This window comes from Passer montanus, unplaced genomic scaffold (assembly GCF_014805655.1).
Source record: "Passer montanus isolate IOZ18808 unplaced genomic scaffold, ASM1480565v1 scaffold13, whole genome shotgun sequence".
NCBI classification, from domain to species: Eukaryota; Metazoa; Chordata; class Aves; order Passeriformes; family Passeridae; genus Passer; species Passer montanus.
Window position 1 is genome coordinate 1,461,243 of NW_024359832.1, and position 20,771 is coordinate 1,482,013.

General features: G+C 36.7%; 2 protein-coding genes across 8 annotated transcripts in view; one reads left to right on the forward strand and one right to left on the reverse strand.

The window, feature by feature from the left end:
• Positions 1-223: 223 nt before the first annotated feature.
• On the forward strand, positions 224-18,178 carry AASDH (aminoadipate-semialdehyde dehydrogenase). Of its 2 annotated transcripts, XM_039699144.1 has the most exons (14): positions 224-488; positions 2,318-2,438; positions 3,126-3,466; positions 4,231-4,423; positions 4,950-5,191; positions 6,503-6,609; positions 7,054-7,226; positions 7,750-7,942; positions 8,451-8,569; positions 9,999-10,836; positions 11,943-12,106; positions 12,669-12,794; positions 14,011-14,142; positions 15,170-18,178. In XM_039699144.1, exons 1-14 carry the CDS (start codon positions 262-264, stop codon positions 15,566-15,568), a joined length of 3,375 nt encoding a protein of 1,124 aa, XP_039555078.1. In that variant the 5' UTR covers positions 224-261; the 3' UTR covers positions 15,569-18,178. The 2 variants fall into 2 exon arrangements, with proteins under 2 accessions (XP_039555078.1, XP_039555079.1); XM_039699145.1 differs by lacking the exons at positions 7,750-7,942; positions 8,451-8,569.
• CRACD (capping protein inhibiting regulator of actin dynamics) overlaps positions 16,576-20,771 on the reverse strand; it is a 129,728-nt gene continuing 125,532 nt past the window's right edge. For all 6 annotated transcript variants that reach the window (XM_039699142.1, XM_039699140.1, XM_039699141.1 and 3 more), the window contains one exon: positions 16,576-19,391. In XM_039699142.1, coding sequence (XP_039555076.1) covers positions 19,231-19,391 — 161 coding nt within the window. In that variant the 3' untranslated portion in view covers positions 16,576-19,230. The remainder of the gene's footprint in view (positions 19,392-20,771) is intronic.

The following is a 20,771-nucleotide window of genomic DNA, read 5'->3' on the forward strand; positions in this document are numbered from 1 at the left end:
AATTAATTATGCTGTGTTAATGAAGTTATTAATTCGGTGACGCCCAGCTTTAAAAATAAAAATTGTAACGGTGAGGAACAAACTACCTCAGTACGAGTCAGGAATCCGGCTTTGCACCCTTTGCAGTGTGAGGCGTGGTAGAGCTGTGCATTCTCTGTAACGGATCTTATTTTCCCCTCCTTTCCGGCGGTGCTTCGCGTGCCTTTGCGGTCGGGCTGGAGTGCAAAGTGGCGGCGGTGTGCGGCTGTTCCCTGCAGGGCGATGCTGCAGGAGCTGGTGGCTCGGGCGGCCGGCCGGCACCCGCGCCGGGCCGCCGTCCGCTTCCAGGGCAGCCGCGGGCAGCCGCCCGCCCTCCGCACCTACGCCACGGTGCTCCAGCTTGCCCAGGAGCTGACAGCTTTCCTTCAGAAGCGCTGCGGCCGCCGAGGCACGCGTGAAATCGGCCTTTACTGCTATCCAGGGATAAACCTGCCGTCTTGGATCTTGGGGTAATGGTTTGAATGCTTGCACCATGTGTTGGTTTTTTAAGGGTTGTCTCTGTTAAAGCAAATTTTATGGTTTGTATTTTTAACAGCAACAAAAATGTAGTAATAGCATAGTAGTGCCGTCCCGGAGGCATCCTAAATGATGCACGCTGGAGGCTTGCAGCATTTAGGAAAAAAGATGGCAATATGACAGTCATTTGAAAAGCCATTGCTACAATATTTCTGAATCTTAAGCCTTAAAGTTGTAAACTGCCTGTAACTGCATCCCTTCTTTAGAAGTGATTCAGCATGTTTATAGAAATATGGAAAAACGAATGACTTGTGTCGGCGATGGAGAGAGACAGAGACTGACTTGGTGATCAGATTCTGATTTTATTGTGGGATACAAATGCTTATATACTATTTCAGGGAGACTAGTAATGTGTACTACAATGATTAGGTTAAAATCACATTTATGCATATAACAACATCTCTTGCTTGCAGTGTTTAGTGGGATTTCCTTTCTCTGGTAAACCAGTTTGATTTAATCTTTTTGCAGTCTAGGTCTAATTTTCAAAGTTCTGTTTGCTTTTGCCAAGGCATCCTGTTATCAGATCTCTTAGGTTAACCAGGTCTAAAGTCCATCATCTGTCTTGTGTCCCCCCAACATTCCATCAGACTTGTATATTTCTTCTGGTTGTTTAAAACTGGAAGTGATCTGACAGAAAACATCTGTTGAGAAAAGGACTGTGCAGGTTTTTTTTTTTAATGAATGGTCTTGCTTGCTATAAAAAAAAGATGTTCTGAATGTAAATTCCACGTTTTAAGGTAAATGAACATACATTTAATGTTCCATTATGAATATTAATTAGATTATAGTATATTATGAATATTAAGTAGATAAGGAAAGAAGTAATGAGCACCGTAACACTAAAGTGGTGTTGATGGCTAGGAAGTTGAAATGCTTGTGATCTCAACACTCATGTTAATCCATGAATTTTTGAAATCTTGCTTCTGCTGAGGGATTCTAATGTTTGTATCCTTTATATAGGTATCTTTTGTATTCCTAGCATTTATGTAGGAATAGACAGTCACAGGATCACAAGCCTTTTTTTTTCAGCTGATGCATACAGCTCCGTTCGGGACCTTGGCGCTACTGCAGTGACAAGGCACTTGCACAGGGAGGAAGTGCAATAAATAAACTGTACATACAGTACAGAACCCAAGAGCAGAGCAGAAGTTAGGAGTTCTGGGGACAGTTCATGCTTCAGTCGCTGCTTTCTCGCTTTGTTTCTCGGGGTGGTGACAAGTTCAGTGCCTGTGGCTGTCCGGAGCACTGCTGCGGGGCAGGGACCGGGAGCGCGGGCACTTGGAGCTCCTGCGCCTGCCTTGTAGGAAAGACATCCCAGGGCCTGCTCACATTTCCTCATGATGCGTTCCTTGCACTGGTAGGAAAGTGTTTTCAGCGTGCAGGCTTTTGTTGCTTTTTAGAATATGTTTATACATGTTGTATGTGGGTAAATGAAAAAGTTATATTTCTGTTTCTAGTCCATATCAGAAGGTTTTAAAATGTGATGCTGTTGGTGTCACTGATGCCTTTTGTCATCACTGACTTGCTTGGCCTGAAATAATATTGAATGTTTTCATCTAGCTTTAGTCTTTTCCCTTGCTGTAAAAGACCAAAAGGCAATACTGATTTTCATCCTACTTTGTTACCAACAAGAGATTTAGAAGTCATGTTATGACTACATTTTCTAGCTCAGGCAACTATAAAGGTATAAAAGAAATTTTAGCAAAATCTAAGAGGATTTTCTTATATTCTTAATTGTTTTAAAACATTTGTCTTTTACTAGAATCCTTCAAGTTCCAGCTGCCTATTCACCTATTGATCCAGATGCACCACCAACCATCTCCACTTACTTCATCAAGAAAAGCAACCTTCAGTACATTCTTGTTGAGAATGACAAAATAAATGTAAGTGTTCAGGCTTCTATAGGAAGCATTAAAGGACAATTTAGGCATATAGATATGCAAATAGAATTCTCTTTTAATAAGCTGGGATGGAGTGCTTTTGTTCTTTCGTGGTAAAAGGTTATCTTTCTTATTCAGAAAGTAACATCTTTAAAATCAGAAGTACAAAATGTTTCTCTCCAAAACAATTACCTTCTTTCCTGTTACACTGTTGTTCAGGCAACCTTGTTGGGCACGGACACTGGAAGACTTTTCCAGACTTGTTACTTTATATGTCAGTGCTAAGAGTTGGAAATCTGCAGTAGTTAAAAAAGCTCCTGCATTTAATACTTGGGTTTCTCTTTGTCTAACTCATCCCAAATTTTATTCCCTCACTCATTGCAAAGGGAATAGACAAGTTACAATTCAGATTCCTTGGTCTTCTGCAGTGGGTTTTTTTGTATATTTTCCATTTCTTTTTTTCCATTTGCTCAGCTGTTTATTTTGCATTTATGAAGTCTACGTTCACTCATAATTAATTTACAGAAATACATCATCTTATAACTGTCTGATGTGTGTCCTCCAAAAGTAGAGGTATGAAAAATCACAGCTTGTTTGTATGAAATGCTGTTTTCTATCTCATTGCATACAGTAGAACAACAACAGTACCTTCTGAGTTCCACTGTCTGAATTGTTCATTTTCTCTTGCAGAAATTCCAGATGTCCCATGCTGACTTTTTTTACCACAATTCTTCTGCCATAGAACATATTGGTTTAACTCTCTTCCAAATGAGCTCAAGCAACACTGATTTCAGTTCAGAAGTAGACAATATGAAAAGTAAATGTGAACCTTTCAAAGCTGTGGGTAACTCACAGCCAGAATATACTGTTTGCCCAGATCAAACCGAAGTAAAATCATCAGAAGCAGGATCCACGGATGCTGACCAGAAAGACACTTTAGCATATGTCTTGCATACATCAGGAACTACAGGGATCCCCAAAATAGTCAGAGTGCCTCACAAATGTATAGTGCCTAATATTCAGCATCTTAAGTAAGTATGGTTTTCAGTTTTCCTTTCAAATGCTTTTACGAATTTGATGCTTTTAGGACTTTTTTGTAGTGCTTCAGAGCAGTGTAGGGTTTTTGCTGACACAGCTTCACTTCTTCCTCCTTATCCACCTTTGTGGTTTTTTTGCTTTTATTTCCAAGTAGAATCATGTAACAGTTTGTTTCTCTATCAGTATTATACTTAAATTATGCTTTGCCCTCATTTTTGGGGGCTGTGCTTCAAATAGTGCATTGTTGCTCTAAGTTTTGTACCAACATCTGGCTTGTGGTTTAAAAGACATAGACAAAAAAATTAATCATTTGTTCACAGTTGTATTTGCTGTGTTCTGTAGTTCTTAATTCATAATTCTTTTTTAGGCTAGCCAGGTATCTTCTGTTTCATGTCACATAAAAAAATTATTATGGAAAATACAATATTTTTCCTGTCTTGTGTTTTCTTTTCTTCTTCTTTGCTTTTTCTTTCTTTCTTTATATTTATCCTTTTTTAATGAGCATCTGTTAGTTGAAATATGCCTTTCAGTGAACTCTGTTGGTGTGTAATATGGTGGGTATCTTCATAAAACACATCATTAGTGAAATCAACAGCTGCAGTCCAGGAGCTCTTGCTCAAATTGCATGTCTACGTATTCAGAGCCTTTAAGATTTGAGCTTTGCTAATGCATTTCTTTCATGCTTTCATTCTTTTAGTTGGGAAGGGTTTTTTGAGTGCATGCAACAGGTTTGTAATTCCTAGCTTTCTTATTTCAGATCTATATTTGAGATCACACAGGATGATGTGCTGTTCCTGGCGTCTCCTCTCACATTTGACCCGTCTGTGGTTGAGTTGTTCATGGCTCTGACAAGTGGAGCCTCTATTCTTGTCGTACCAAACACCATTAAGATGATGCCTGTGGAGCTCTCTGCTGCTCTGTTTCACCACCACCACGTGACTGTGTTGCAGGTAGGCAAAATCTGAGTGTCTCCAGTGTCTTGCTTCTCACTGTTGCTAATGTGTACTACTTTTCTGTCAGCCTAGAATCTACTGTTAATAGAACAGGAGTGGTTTTGCTCAAAGGCAATAGCTATCCTTTTTTTCTAGACTGTTAGCTGTCTAGAAAATTACTATTTGATCAAAACCTCATACATTTTGTGATAGAGAATACTGAAGATTATTTTAAGAAAGCTTTACTTATTAAGAATTAAATCAATAATTCTGTTAATTAAACTTTTTGTTCTGAAGGATCTGGTAATAGAGTAAACTGTTACAGACATTTTAATTACTTTTTAATGGGCTTGATCTTGGAGTATTTAGTCTTAAACAAGTCTTAAGTTTTAATATTAGTTTTTATGCTAACAGTACAACTTAAACCAGTGCTAATAGGGTGGTAAAATGTTTGTAATTTTTACAATAATGAGAACAGAAGAGAGGTGCACATACACTGATAAAATGTAACAGGTCTTTTTTTTTTTTAATATGTATCATTCAGGCAACACCAACACTTCTCAGGAGTTTTGGAGCTCACATTATTAAATCAAGAGTGTTGTCTGCAAATACTTCACTTCGTGTCTTAGCCCTTGGTGGTGAAGCATTTCCTGCACTGAGTCTCTTGAAAAGTTGGAAGCACAAGGAGAATAAAACAAGCATTTTTAATCTCTATGGTATTACTGAAGTGTCGAGCTGGGCCACTTGCTACAAGATTCCCGAGGAGGTTTTTAGTGCTGATTTTAGGTAGGAAAATTCACTGTTCTCAGTGGCTTGGCATGTGAATGTTGAAAATCACCAGAAATAGAACCTCAGTCTCCTGTTACCAGGGCTACTGAGTCCTCATGAGTGTTTATACTGGTAGAAGTTACATTTGGGTTTTATGTAGAAACAGACTAATCCATTGTCTCATGAGCCACTACAGCCCCCTCTCCCCTATTTTAGTACTGTGGATGACAGAAATTTGTCCAAAGTGACTCACCCGAGGTTTCACAGTAATTTAAACTTCAATAAATACTTTCTTTTCATCATTTATCACTCTGTCATACATACTTCACTCAGTTTCTGACTTGTTTGGTTGTTTGGCATTTTTTCTTCATGTTATTTTATAGAGTTGTGAAAGGTACTTCCCATTATCTCACTGTTTTCTCTCTGAAATGTGTGATTATTCCATGCCATAATAATTATACATGCAGTTTGAGTTAAATGTGTCCTATAAAATGGGATGGTTTGCACAAAGGCTGTGATATATTAACTTGAAGACTAAAAATGGTGGATTGTCATGAAGTGTTATTACATTCCCATGTAAAACTAATTTTCTCTGAGTTCAAACAAAAAATGTAATACTTTAAAATAGAAATTGAACTGGAATTCATGCCAAAGTAATTTAAAGTTGCTTTAAGTTTTGCTTTACTGAAGAAAATATATAATTCTATAGTCCCACTCAGAAATAGCTTCTATATTCAACAAATGAGGTCCTGCAGCTGCTTGAAGAGGCTGGAGAATGAAGGGAAAGGAAGGAGTTGGTCAGTAGTTCAAGAGAAGTCTATAATAGATATGTGACATTGAAATGACAATTTCTTTTATTTTAGTCGTTTCTGAATTGAACATTTTCTAAATCTTTTTCTGAACTTTTCTTAATTGTACTTATTAAAATAGGGTAAAAACTCAAATTAAGCAGGGAAGAATGAGTTAGAAAGCAGTTACAGATGTTTAAATTGGTTGACTTGATGGGTGTTTCAATCTTGGGAGACTTAAAAGTTGACTAAAATAATTGGGGTTCTCTCAGGGTATTTCAGGGTCTATTCAGGCCTTATTTTCTGTAGTTCTGTGGGGTCTTCTGGTATATATTAGTGACACCTATGCACACTGATAAGGCATTTAATTTTTAATATATTGATACCTTTTTAAAGAAGAAGCATTTATGGAAAGAAGTCCCAAGCATGTACCTTTGTTCCAATGCCAGTCTTTTAAAAAACTACATGATGCTGATTTCTGGGGCAGTTGTTTTGTGTTCAGAAGAGAAAGACTTCTACTGTTTCTCTCTAATATATTCAGAACGGATTTTCCTGTACCTTTGGGTTCACCGCTCCTTGGAACAAAAGTTGAGGTCAGAGATGCCAATGGATCTGCAGTTCTTGAAGGCGAGGGACAAATATTTATAGGTTATTTTATGTTTCTAATTCTTCTAAGATGCTTTTCTTAATTGATTGACTTTTAATATATTGATTATTTTACTTGATATTTGCCTGTGATATACAGATTACTATCACATTTTAAGTTCTGATTGGACTGGGAACCTTCTGATAGTATTTTAGGTTGTTGGAATGATGAACAGGAAATTACCATAATTTTATCTGCAGACTATGCCTTCATTGTATTGATTTCTTTTTCCCTTTTTGCATTTTGACATTCTCAGCTGAAGTAATTTCTGTGTATTAACTGCATAGCCAAAATTGCACATTGTAGAAGTTTGGATGTTGATAATAATATTTCAGTATTTCTTATAATTCATGGTAAAATTTAAGACAATTTGATAAAACATTCTTCATAATTTTCATTTACAGTTAGCTATTTAATGTATATGACCACAATCTTTTTTTGTCTAGGTGGTGAAGAACGAATCTGCTTTCTTGATGATGAAGTAACTGTGCCACAGGGTACAATGAGAGAAACAGGGGATTTTGTAAGAGTGAAGAATGCAGACTTGTTCTTCTTGGGCCGGAAGGACAATCAGATTAAACGTCACAGCAAACGTTTTAATATTGAATATCTGCAGCAGGTGAGTGCTCCCATCCACAGAGTAGAGTATGCCACTATAAAAAGGCAGCTATAAGAAACACATTTTTATCATCAGAAATTGGTATTTGCTTGTTTTCAGATTACTTTTAAGAGTCTCAAGGAATTTGGTAGGTGTGTTATAAAAAATCTAGTCACATAATTTAGGGAGGAGTTTGTTCTGAGTTCTTGGGAATCTGTTTTATTGTATGGTTTCATCCAGGAGAATTGAAAAATGTATAATGATCTGAAAAGTACTGAGTGTAGTGATTGTTCTACAAGACTGAGTGTCAGACTCCTGGATTATATCTCGTTCATGGCATTCTGGCAAATGATATATATATATCTGAGTTTGTTTATATATGAAGTACAAGTTTCAGCTATAAAAGAAGCTATTTCATAGGATGTTATGTAGGAATGTGAGAAAGATACAGTTTCTAAAGGTGTGTGTTTTTTTCATTGTTTTCTGCTTCTTTTACTCTATTGGTGTAATGCATTTCAAAAGAAGAAATGTTTTTTAATTACAGGTTGCTGAAGGTCTTTGCCAGGTAGAAGCTTGTGCAGTTACCTGGTATCAACAACAAAAACTTATCCTGTTTGTTTTACCCAAAGATGATTTTGAAGAGAGAGAAACACTTAAGGAACTCCAGAAGCATCTACCAGCTTATGCAGTCCCTGATGAGATTGTAGTGATTAAAGCTTTGCCTTTAACTTTGCATGGTAAATGAAGCTATTAAGAACCCTTGCCACTTGTTTTTATGGTATCCATTGTTTTGTTTTAATAATTTTTTATTGACCAAAATCCAGCATCTGATTAATGCTTTTAGAATATGCACATTAGATAAGTAATGCCTAGTAGGAAATAATGGCCATGTATTATTATGTTTTCTTGATGATGTTTGAGAGGCAAAGAGTAGTGGAAAAATCAATTTAGTTTTAACACTGAACATTTGTTACCTCAGTTGCTCCTGTTGCAGTCTGCAACAGCACCCTCACTTCTGCTGAGGAAAAAGCAGGCCTTGAAGGTGGGATTCTGTGGGAGGGGTACATTTTCAAAAACCTTACTGGGTTTCAGGTAGTTGATCAACTGTGTAAAAAAATACAGATGCAGTAGAGTATGAATAAGGAAATAAATACAAGAATGTAGTGACTATTTGGGCAGAGCAAGTTTTGAAAGTGCTAATACTAAAAGAGCAATGAAAAAAATCATCCTTTATTTTCTGCAAAGGCAAAGTTGATAAATCTGAACTGAACAAGATTTACCAGAACCATCTAAACTCCAGAAGGCGTGACAGTAAGCTGAGTGACGCAGAGGAATTGTGGGAAAGATTGCAGTATTTATGGAAGGTAGTATTTTGAGCTGCCTTTTTATCTTTGCAAGTGGATCATTATACATGTGTCAGGAATTAAACAGTTTTAAGAAGTATGACTAATGTAACCAGAAAATTCTAGCTGCCTATAGATTTAAGCAGTACAGTTCTGTTCTATTCAGTTAATACTTAAATATAGTTGCTCTGCAGTGGCAAAGAGGGAGTAATTTTTATTTCTCTATCAGATAAAACTGCAGGCTATGAGGTGTAAGCAATTAGCATAGAAAGAATGTAATGTCAGTAGCTTTTTGAATGCTGCTTCACATGCCAAAAGAAGGTGTCACTAAAGAAAACAAGGAACTGGGACATGGAAACTTTGTAAAAAAAATTAGCTTCTGTGTTGTTACAGTTTCTTGTTTCTCAAGATAATTATAAATGGAAGAGTTCTTTTTTTTAAATAGATGGCAGAGTTGCACAACTGTCTCTTGAACTGCCTGTCTGGATTGTTTCTAAATTTCTGTGCTAAAAACTTGTTTTTCAAGGTATTGAAATATGATGCCAAACAATACTACTTTGTTTTTCCAAAGTGGACTTACAAGTTTCACCTGAAAGTGGGATTAGCTGTGTCCTAGGACTCGAACAAGTAAATGTGGTGTATTTATTTGTCTGTGCCGATCCTTTTCACATGAATGAAGTGATAACCCAGGGGATTAGTTGTGTCCTAGACCCATTATGGACAGCAGAAGGTGGCTTCCAAAACCAAAGGGTTTGGATTTGACATCCAGACTTAGTAACAAGGGAGTGTGATAAGAGGCAACTCAGTTATTGCTGTTTGTTGTAGTAACAATGCCAAATGCAAAATCTTTCATGAACTGAAGGGCTTATAACTGCAAAAGTAGGTAGGTAAGTAGGTTACTTAAATAATTTAGAAGTAAAAAACAACAGTTTATATAAGCTTTGTTATTAAAAGGAAACACCTAAACCGATTTTATCAAAAGACATCTACGTTTTATCTGCAAAGTTGTCATTGATAAATGATATTGAAAATGGCCAATCAATATGTAGTACAATTTCCTTTAATTCCATAGACTGCAGAATTTGAATTGAGCAAGTAGTAGAATTAGTATGTCCCTATTTCCTTGTTCCTCCCCAATTCTTGTTCTCTCAGTCCCGCTGTTGGCACTAACATTTTTCAATTATTTTCTGCAGAGTAGTGAATTTTCTCAATTGCTCATTTTAGCACGACTTCCAGGTGTTCAGGTAGATTCTACCCCACCTGAGGTTTTGTGTGTGACACGGTATAATACCTATGGACTGATACCTCTTTTTCCCCTCTTTTTTTCCTCTAGTCTGTCCTTGGTCTTCCATGTGATTCCACTGGAATTTCTAAAGATGCAGTATTTCTGTACTGACACAGTATAACACCTATGGACTGATACCTCTTTTTCCCTCTTTTTTTCCTCTAGTCTGTCCTCGGTCTTCCATGTGATTCCACTGGAATTTCTAAAGATGCAGTATTTCTGTACAGTGGTGGAGACTCCCTAAAGGCACTACGATTTTATGAAGAAATTGAGATGTTAGTAGGCAAAGCTGTGCCTGGACTCCTTGAAGTTATTCTCGGCCACTCAATTGAAGAGGTTTACAGACATATTCTTAAAATGCTGTTTCCAGATGAAGAACAATTAATGAATCCTGACAATGTTGTGAAAAGAAAATTAAGAGGGAACAATGGAGAGGAATTCCATGGAAAATACATTAAACTGACATCTGAAAGAGGTCTTGAGATTGCTTCAGGATTAATTCCATTTGTTGCACTTAACAGAGGAAATCATTTTTTCTCTATGAATTTCACCAAGTCTTCTATGCAGCCCAAAAATACAGTGCAGGTAGGAGGGGAACCACTACAGCAGCCATCCTCTCTGCATTCCAAGATTCCAGGTGTAATGAAAAGCCATGTGCGAGGGTCTGAACTGGAGAATAGAATTTTAACAGTTGAAAACAAGGCAAATAAAAATGACCATTCCTCTGTTCAGCACATCCATGCAGAATGTAGCAATTCATCAGTGGCAGAGCTGGCGTTGTGTGAGAGGTGGAAGTCAAACATGAGAAAATGTGTTGATGCATCACCACTGGTTATAATACCAGCTAAAGAAGAAGTATCTGCATCTGTGTATATTGGCTCTCACTCCCATGCAATGCAGGCAATTGATCTAGATTTGGGAGAAATAAAATGGGAGAAGACTCTTGGAGATCGTATTGAGTCTTCTGCCTGTGTATCCAAGTGTGGAAACTTCATTGTTGTTGGTACGTCTTGTGTTTCAGACTTTATTCTCAATTATTCTTTCTACTAAATACAAGATGAATGACAAAGAATCACATTTCTTATCTCTGGTTGTCCTCCATCCATCAACTTCCATATCTGCCTCAGAACTAATTTATTGTTAAATAGAAACAGAAGGAAGAAGTAATTTAAGTTTCATGATAACTAGTGATGGAGCTTATCTAACATAAACACTTGTGGTTTATTATATCCCAGTTTATTAATAAGGAATAATCAATGGCTACAGTTTCTTTTTAAGTAGTAGATTAAGGTGTGACATTTAAGCTGTTGTTTTTGGTTTGGTTTTTTTTTTTAGTATGGAAAAGTAATGCAGTCGTAAAATATCTTTGTAAATTGATAGAGTTAGAAATTAGTACATGGTACCTCATACTGTTTTTCACAGAGTTTAATTATCTCATTGGACTCTTCTTTTTGGAAATGTAAAGAACGTGTTTGGAAAATTTTTTTGGTTTTGTCATATCTGTTGTCAGCAGAGTTGCCATTATTTATCTTGGTGTCATCTTTTTAGTTAATACATCTACCTCACTGGTTAGCACAGATGTCCAAGTGCTGAGGTTTTTTAATGCAACTCTAATGTTGCCATCTTTTTGTTTGTATTTTGATTACTGTTCTCTCTTGATAATAAAATTGAATATTTCATTAACCTGAAGAAGTTTCTATGATGACAGTTCAGTTTTCAATAGAAAACTTACAAATTTTATTCTTTTAACACATTTTTTTTTCAGAGACAAAACCTAGACAAAGAGGTAATTAAAAAAATTTGTATTCTCCCTTTTCGGCAACTTGCTGTGTTTTCTAAAATTGTTACTGAAAAATTTGATAGAAAGGTAGTGAAATAAATATATTCTAAATGTAACTTAGAAAAAACACACAGAGCAATCATCTTTGACTGTATCAGAAAAACCTTTGAGCTAAAAACACAGGAGGAGCTTTCAAAAATATTTTGAAACTTTACCTTACAAATAATCTTATATCTTTCCAGCAGTGATGCAACCAGCAGCATATGTCACGCCATAAATGCAAATAATCAATGTTCTTTTTTTCCCCCATCATGTTTTATTCCACATAGGTTGTTATGATGGCTTGGTGTATGTGCTTCAAAGCAGTGATGGAGAAATACACTGGACTTTTGTCACAGAAGACACTGTGAAAAGCTCTGCAGTTGTAGACCCTTCCAGTGGACTGGTCTACATTGGATCACATGACCAACATGTGTATGCTTTGGATATTTATGTAAGAAAACTGATTCACTTTTACTTGTAGACAATAAATACCCAATTTGGACACTATTTATAGTGCACCAGAAGAAGTTCCACTGGTGTTAGTTTTCTTAGGAGTCCACAGTCACACTTCTGAAAGTTAGGCCTGCTCTTGGTGGAGTTAGGATTATGTGGTATTCTCAGTTGTGGTTCTTGTGCTATTAGCCCTGCTTGAAACCAAATCTTAAGTTTCTTAGTTATGAAATTCTCCATAGGTGTTTCAGAATAGGGTGCCTAGCTAGAAATAGAACTGTGGTTTTCAATCTTACATTGTAAATGAGAAGATGGAGGCAGATGGGAAATAGAAGGGGCGTATACTACTTTTTCATCGGCTGAATTTATTTTATTTACTGGAAGAGAAAGCCAATGGCACATGTGTTGTTGTCATGGTGTGTAGATTGTCTTCACTTCTTAGCTAGTATTTGCTGAGTAAACACAGTACTTGGTAATGTTGACATTGAAAGGTCTTTGTAAACATGATGAGCTCCAACTACAATTGAAAAATTGTTTATTATTCTTTTTTCATGTACTTACAGAAAAAGGTGTGTATATGGAAGTTACACTGCGAAGGTGGAGCTGTGTTTTCATCTCCTTGCCTAAGTTCATTTCCACATCATCTCTATGTTGCTACACTAGGAGGACTGTTACTGGCTGTTAACCCAGTATGTACCTTTGCTTATGTGTCTTTCAGCCAAATGTGTTTCTGAAGTTAAGATTGCTATTCTTATGAAAGGGAAGATGATCGTATGTTGCCATGAAATATTTTTCACTTGGGGGCATTATAATGCTATACAAGGTTACCATAATGCTTCCCATACTTCAGAAATCTACCTGGTGATAAAGAGGACTGCAGTGACTTGGTTGAATTCACATGCTAACCATAGGCCAAAATTGCAGTCAGTTTCTTCAGTTTCTTGTCATTCCCATATCAGTTACCAGGGAATGAGAGCAAGTCTATAGATTTATTTCCTGCCCCCTCCTCCTTTGACAGTAGGACTGGAAAAAAAAATACAGAAATCAGAACAGAATGCAGAAAGATACCCCTTCATTCTTCTTACTGCTTCCCTCCCCATATTTAAGAGCTGTCCTTTTAATTCAGTGTGCAGCTCTGTTCTTTGCACTGGGGAAATGGCATTCTTGATAGATGTGGAGCAATTTCATGGTTTTTTGAGGCATTGTTGGCTTACAGCTGGTCCTGCCTGATAAAAGGAACAGGGACTAGAAGCAGCTGGTACTGGTAATGTTTCTGCATTCACACAACACAGAGCATCAATCCTAATCACCTTTACCTTCCTCCCACTACAACTGTCCTCAGTAGTAACCAGTCTACTGTTAGAAAACTAGTGTGTGGTTTTGCAGCAAGAGTGGGCTGTGCTTAAGAAAAGGTATTTTTTTAAATTCTGTAATCCACAATAAGAGGTAATTGAGAAACCCACCCACAAGTGAGTCTGTGCCTTCCTATTTTTGTGAATAATCCTAATTCCTGGGAAATGTGCAGTAGGAATGCATTGTGACAGTCATAGACAGTGAGTTCCAACATGTCCTAGAGTATCAATATAACTTGATTCCAAAGTATCTGCTTCATTGGTCCTTGTCACATACTGAGCAGCTGGGAATGAAATAAAAAACTGAATCTGGCATTTATTAGAACTATTACTAATACACTATTAATTATCATTACTTTGCCTACAGTGAGGAAGAAAATTAGGTTTTCATTACATTTTTGTCTTGTGTGGGTGGTGTTGTTGTTGTGGTTTGGGGGTTTGGCTTTTTATTCCACACTACATAAGGGCTGGGTCAGGCAGTGATGGAAGGGTTGTTTTGTGCTGTTTCTTATAGTTGTGTAAAGCATTAGATATTCCATGCTGCCACTTACAGGTGACAGGGAATAAGATTTGGAAGAGCAACCTTGGAAAACCACTCTTCTCCTCTCCTCACTGCAATGAGAACTACGTCTGTGTTGGATGTGTGGATGGAAACCTGTATTGTTACACTCATTCTGGAGAAAAGGTAAAAGTGTTGTTGGATTTTTATGTCCATCACAAAACCCCAAATAAGATACTTTATTAGGACTTTTCTGAGGCTTAATGATTGACATATACCTTTTTGTGAACCAAACAGAAGTGCCTGTTGTTAGAGATGAGAAAGTAGAAAAACTGTTTGCCTAGGATAGTCCGTGGCAAAATCACAAACTCAAGTTGCCTGATGCAGTAAGAGAATTTCTAGTTCAGACCTTATACCCAAATTAAATTGTCAAGATTAGTGCCAGCAAATGAAATTATTTCATTTGGAGCTTTCCAAGCAGGTTTAAGGTATCTCTTCTGTAAGATGGTAGTTATTCAGAAGTAAAGGTTTCTTAGAATTTTTATGCATTTGTCAAAAAAATGCCAAATCATAATTCTGCTAAAATGTGTGTAAGTCTTCACATTGAATTAAGTGGAAGTAATTTTTTAGTTCCTCAGAGATAAATGTAGTTTGTATCTGGTATTAAAACAACTGACACTGTTCATTTGTTGGCCTGAGATGCCGTATACATGGCGATTCCTGAGCCTTTGCTGACTATAAAATACATGTTAGTCCATCCATGCACTGCTCTCTGCTTGCAGCAGTGCTGCAGACCTGATACTTTCTTGAGGAGGAATCTGCAGAATGTTAGCATAAGCAGAGGAAATCTGTATTACAAAAGGAATATATGCCTTTCTGGCAAAGAATGTCATATTAACAGGATTATTGATTTTCATTACTAATTTTACAACAGCCCAAGAATATTCTTTTCCCAGATTGGCCATTTTTATGTGTTACTGAAGGTAGTAACTCTTCCCTCTTCCACATCTATTTTATGAGACTTTTATTGCTTACTCTCTGTGTAAAACCTTATTTATAATTTGACAAAGACTTACCTGCCCTTGCTGAAATCTAGTATGCTTTTGAAATGAAATGCTCTCCTATCAACAATGAGTCTATTAAAAATTACAGTTGCTGTAAAACTGATAATGTAAAAAACCTTTGATAATGGGTGGTTATGTTCTTTCTGCAGGTTTGGCAATTTTCCACTAATGGGCCAGTGTTTTCATCTCCATGCCTCTCAAGTTTAACTAAGCAAGAAATATTTTTTGGCTCTCACGACTGCTTTATCTACTGCTGTAACATGGAGGGTAATTTACTGTGGAAATTTGAAGCCACTTCAAGTGTATATGGAACACCATTCATTTTCCAAAGTGATGACTTAAATAACAAAATTCTCTTGGCAGCAGTATCTACAGATGGCAAAGTGTGGATCCTGAATGCCAAGAGCGGAACAGCAGAAGGAATAGATAAGCTTCCAGGGGAGGTTTTCTCTTCACCCGTAGTATGGGGAACAAAGCTTGTTGTTGGCTGCAGAAATGATTATGTTTATTGTCTGGATCTGCATATAGCAGGAAAAAGTAACAGCTAAGATGTTAGGCTGCTTCCTTGTTGTTGTTTACATTTGTAAAACTAGGAGCTCACAGGTGCTCTCTACCCCTCTGCCTATTTTGCTGCAGGCAAGAGATGCTCCTTGCAGGCTTATCAGGTGGATTTTGCATCAGGCAGTGTCCAGTATGGAGGGAGGACGGCTGCTCAGCATCTTGCCAGAGAGGGGACAAAGTGTGTAAGGTGCCATATTCCACAGCTTGGATGGCAGGCTGATCTCTGATGGAGGAGTGTAGTGCTTTCTCTGCCTCCTCGCCAGTGCCTGGCTCTTCCTTGCACCAGACTAGTGTTTGTCTGTCTGTCAAGATTTCTGTGCCAGCCAAGCTAACCCAGGTCCTCTTTTGAACGTAACTTTTAACTTGATTTCTGGAGACATAGCCTGAATTTCCTTACCTGTAAGGAGTGACCTGTTTACTACAGTTTGTACAAACAGAATAGTTCATCTTTTGTGAACCTAAGCCTATCATGGCTTAATTAATCTAGCAGATACTTAGACTCCATTGAAGTCAGTAGGAGTTGCCTCTTGTACTCTAAAGTAGAAATAACACTATAAATATTTATTAAATTTCAATGACAGGAACAGTATGAGTTCCAAGATGAAGTGTGCACTGCTCAAATTAACCACTGTAAAAGAATTTTTTTAAGATATTTGAATGAATGCTGTTTACATTGTCTTCAAAAGAACTATTAATAAAAGGTTGTGTAAATTGGGTTTTGTGTTCTTTAACACCTTAGCAATAAGTACCAGTGGTCTTGGTAATGCAAATCAAGTACTTGCAGTGGCAAAAGTACACTTCACTGAGAGCATTTCCTGAGTCTTCTAAAAGAAGTGTAGTAGAAACTCTTATCTTACTTGCTTTCATGAGCCATCTACTTTGAATCCTGTGTAGTATGTAGTACAGTTGTAGCACTGTAAAAAGTTCTATTTGTAAGGCAAACCTGAACTACATGATTAGCAAAATGAGACACAAAGGACATATATTAATGATTAGATAATTTTGACCAGGTTATAGTTTAATAAGATTTAAAATGACAGTATAATAAACAATTGCACTTTAAAACATTTGAAAAATTAAAAAAGTACACAACAAATACCCCACAATTATACATCTTGTAGTTTTTATACATTACTATATGAACATAGAGGTTAATCATATATAACCTTGTCAAAAGAAATGGTATTTTGTGTTTGTATAAGTTACAAAAAATTGAGACAATATACTACATAGTGGTTTATTCGATTCTTAAAACATTTTTGCTGTTTTAAACTGGGTAGTAGTGTTTTGGACTTATTTTTACAGATTTCCAATACTTTATCAGAAATGGCTGCAACAAAGCTAAAGCAAAGTAAAACTTCACTTCATTGGTATTTAGTGCAAATCTTTGTTAGTTTAACATGAAATGTTACTGTTGCACATGAACACTCGAGAAATGTTTCTATCAAGTACTGTACATAATACAGTTTCCATTGTTACACTAGATACCTTTATGGTTGGAAAAAAACTCTGCTTTGAAGCTTTAGCTTAGGACCATCCTTAATGAAAGCTCTATTCTATGTGCTATAAATGAATTGTATTGGAAAATTGCATCCTTATGTCATGCACAATAGCACCTAATTTTGCTATGCTTTTCAGAATACCAGTATCTTTAATCCTGATTTACTCCACCTTCTCTGTATTTCTACCTGGCTCCCCCTCCCAATAAATAATTGTAAAGATGGATTTCAGGCAGTTTAGTTATTATGTATCCACACTGCAGGCAAACAAACTTGGAAAAAAATATAAATTTAACTTTAAGATGTACTAATTCCAGGTGCTAGCAGAGCAAAAGGAATTACAAGGCCAATTCTTTCTTCAGATATTGAAGGCATTAAGTTGGGTGTTTTTCCCAAGCATTTGAGAGCAGCATTGTCTCATTTCTGCTTAAAACATATTACTTCTATTCCTGGTAAAGGTTACTTTAGAGATTTTGGTTTTAAATATGAAACTGAGCAAAACTGATGGCTTAAGACACCCAAGAAAGCTCATCTTGCTGCTGCACATGTACTCAATCTAACACATCCATTGTGTTTGTGCTGCTGTAACCATGATACTGAGCCCCTGTTTTCTGTTTGGTGGGAAAGGCTGTACTTGCTAATGATTTTTGCTGAAACTCCTTTTTGATTCTGGAACAGAGTGTACAACAGGTTTCATTCTGTTTCCTGCATAGTTTAAAATGCTGTTTCTCATGCTGCTTGCAGCAGTTTGGCTAAAACACTTCCATGAAGCATATGTTGTATCATTCTATAATGATGGAATTTCTTTTCATTAAAATGTCTCCCTTTATGATGTTGTAGGCTTAAAGGTTCCTTTGAGCCTTATGGTTGTAAGAAAGAGGCTTTCAAATTTTTTTCAAGTCTTCCTTGTAAAACAAACTCAGTTGATTTATTTAATAGGGTGACATTTTAAAATGCAGGCCTAGAGATTTCTGTGGGATGTTGAGAATAGTGACATTTTTATTCCATTTATGGACTTCATCCTTTTTTTGTAAGAGGGAGGGGGTGGACATTTCTGTTTTAGTTAGTGAAGTAATAAAGTGTTCAATTGCCACACCAGATACCTGAGATGGGGTAAGTAAACTTCTTTTTGAAGTGTTCTGGCTATATTGGTCAAAGTACAGGAAGTTATCTGAACTGACTGAAGTTGCATGTGGAGTAAAATCAGGAAGAATGCAGAGTTAAAACTCCTAAAACTCTCACTGACTTACCTCTCAGTTCTCAGTTAACTTCAGTTCTGCCAGTCCTATTCCTGTGGGAACTTCCTGAGACAGATTCTACAGGAGTTTGCATTTGCACAGGAACAGTTTAATTCCGGTCAATTGATTTCAAGTTGTAATCCACAATCACTGTCTCTATGCAGCATAAATATGGCCAAGCACAAACAGTGATGCACTTAAATGACTAGAAGAAACAGTGAATCCCTGACTTCTTTCTGAGAACTTAATGACATTTGTTTAAAAATTGTGGCTTTTTAAGTAGGATTAATTGTTTTCTTCTTAGAAGTGAGGGCATGTAGATGTAGTGTATTAATCCTATGATGAAAGAATTACCTCAGCATTTGGATGGTACCATCACTTATCATTTGCATGTGGAACAGTGTATCCTGAAGCTCTTCCTTAGGGAAAAAGCTTTAAAATAGCAGGCAGAACTGGCAGTCCATACAGTTTAACATGTTTAAATAAATTATGACTTAAGAGAAGGAAACATGCATCTTTCCTTAATTTCAACAATGAAGTTCTGAATGAGATCTCAAACACAGAGATCTAAAATTCCAGAACTGAATACTAATAGAATTTAAGAAGCATCTGAACTCTTACTCTGTTCTGGCCCTTATTATGATACCTGCTAAAATTTACATCCACTATCTGAGCACTCTGAAGTTTTTGAGAGAGTCTGGCTGTGAGATTTTTGCCATGACCTCCTTTAGCTATTTGTCAAAGCAATGAATATATGACTTGAGTAGACTTTACAGTGAGCTAGAGCAAAATGGTAATCAGTTCAGCTTTCAGTCCTTCCAATACATGCATTTTCAGTTTTGTCATGTGTAAAAAGCAGAATAAATAAAAGAAAGCAATTAATAGTCAGCAATAGAGATGTAACTTTACAGTTTACTTTATGATCTGTGGACAGTCACTCCAGGCTTTTGCTTTCCTCTTGGCTAATGCAAGCCAGGCTGGTTCTGTTGACACTGGGTTAGCATCAGGTGTAGAGAATCTCTTGGCCACCTCCTTTGTCACTGGGGTTGATGGAACAGAATCTGAAATTTCCACTTTTTTATGGGATAGGGAAAGGGAAAAAAAAACAACATTAGTTGAATCCTGTGCTTTGTTGCAGGATTCTAAAGATTTCACTTTTATGTGAAGATATTCTAACATTAGATATTTATTTCCAACACTTTCAGCTAAATCTTACTGTATTTGCAAAATGAATCAAGTTAGGAGGAGCTGAGTTTCCTTTTTTAGAGGTAATGCCAAGTAATCCAACTTACAAAAACAGGGACAAAATTTTCAGTCCTTGTGACATCCGAAGAAAACAACAAGACTACCAATTTCCAATTTGGTAGTCATTTTAATTTAATTAAATATTTTAATTACATCTGCACCATAGCAAACAATGGGAAACAAAGCTAGGGTTTTTTTCTCTGTGGTAATGCAGCTGCTGCCCACATGTAAACCAAATGTATTCAGTACTATTTAGATTCCCTCTTCAGAGAAGAAGGTGATCCCATAGCTTCCTGCCTCAATTAACCCTGTCCAAAAGATGTCCTGACAAAAACCTGCTTTCCCCACTGGCTCTCTGGCACATGTTCTTCCAAGTAGTATAAGACAAAGTATAAGCTGTCTTCCTAATAAAATGTGTTTAATAAATGATTTCTAAGAAGCAACTTCACAGAGCAGAACCATGGAAGTATTGTAGAGGTCAAATGGAAAAATAAATTCTGAGACAGTGAATGTCCTTGAAGGTAATCTAAATAGAAGTGAGTCCTGTCTGAAACATATGGAGTAACTCTAAAAATCTTAGTTACAAAATGAACCTCTCACTCATTACCCCCTCACCCCCCCACTTACACATTTTCTTTTTTAGGAGACAATTTTTTTTTTTGTTAAATGTTCAGATTCCCAATTACTTTTAGTTGCATTTTATTTTGAGATTTTGAATGTGTATAAAAGCTTTAAAGTTGTGTAGAAGTTTTAAAATTGCATGGATGCAAAAAAGTTCTCTTTTTCTTTTTAGTGCATCTTTAATCGTAATATATCTTTTGCAAGTAAATTAACAGTAGCAGCAGCAATTTCTGTAGATGGACAATTTTAAAAGCTAATTATTTTAAGTACTATGGTAATTTATGCTATTTTAAAGGTCCCACACTCTTACCGGTTCTTGTTGTATATGACACAGCTGCAATTTTGAAATATACCACCTTCAAACTGGGTGGTTTTTAATGTCCTTAGAGGAGGACTCAGCAGACTTCCATTCTGAACATATCCTAGGCTGGTCTTTTGTCTTAAATGCTCTTCTAACTGTGCGAAGCCCAAATCAGTCTTATTACCCACAAACACTTGTATATATCTGTAGTTGCTAAAGGCTGCCTGGCTCCAAATATAGTCAGCAACCACAGGGAAATCCAGTCACTATTTCTTAAGGGCCAATA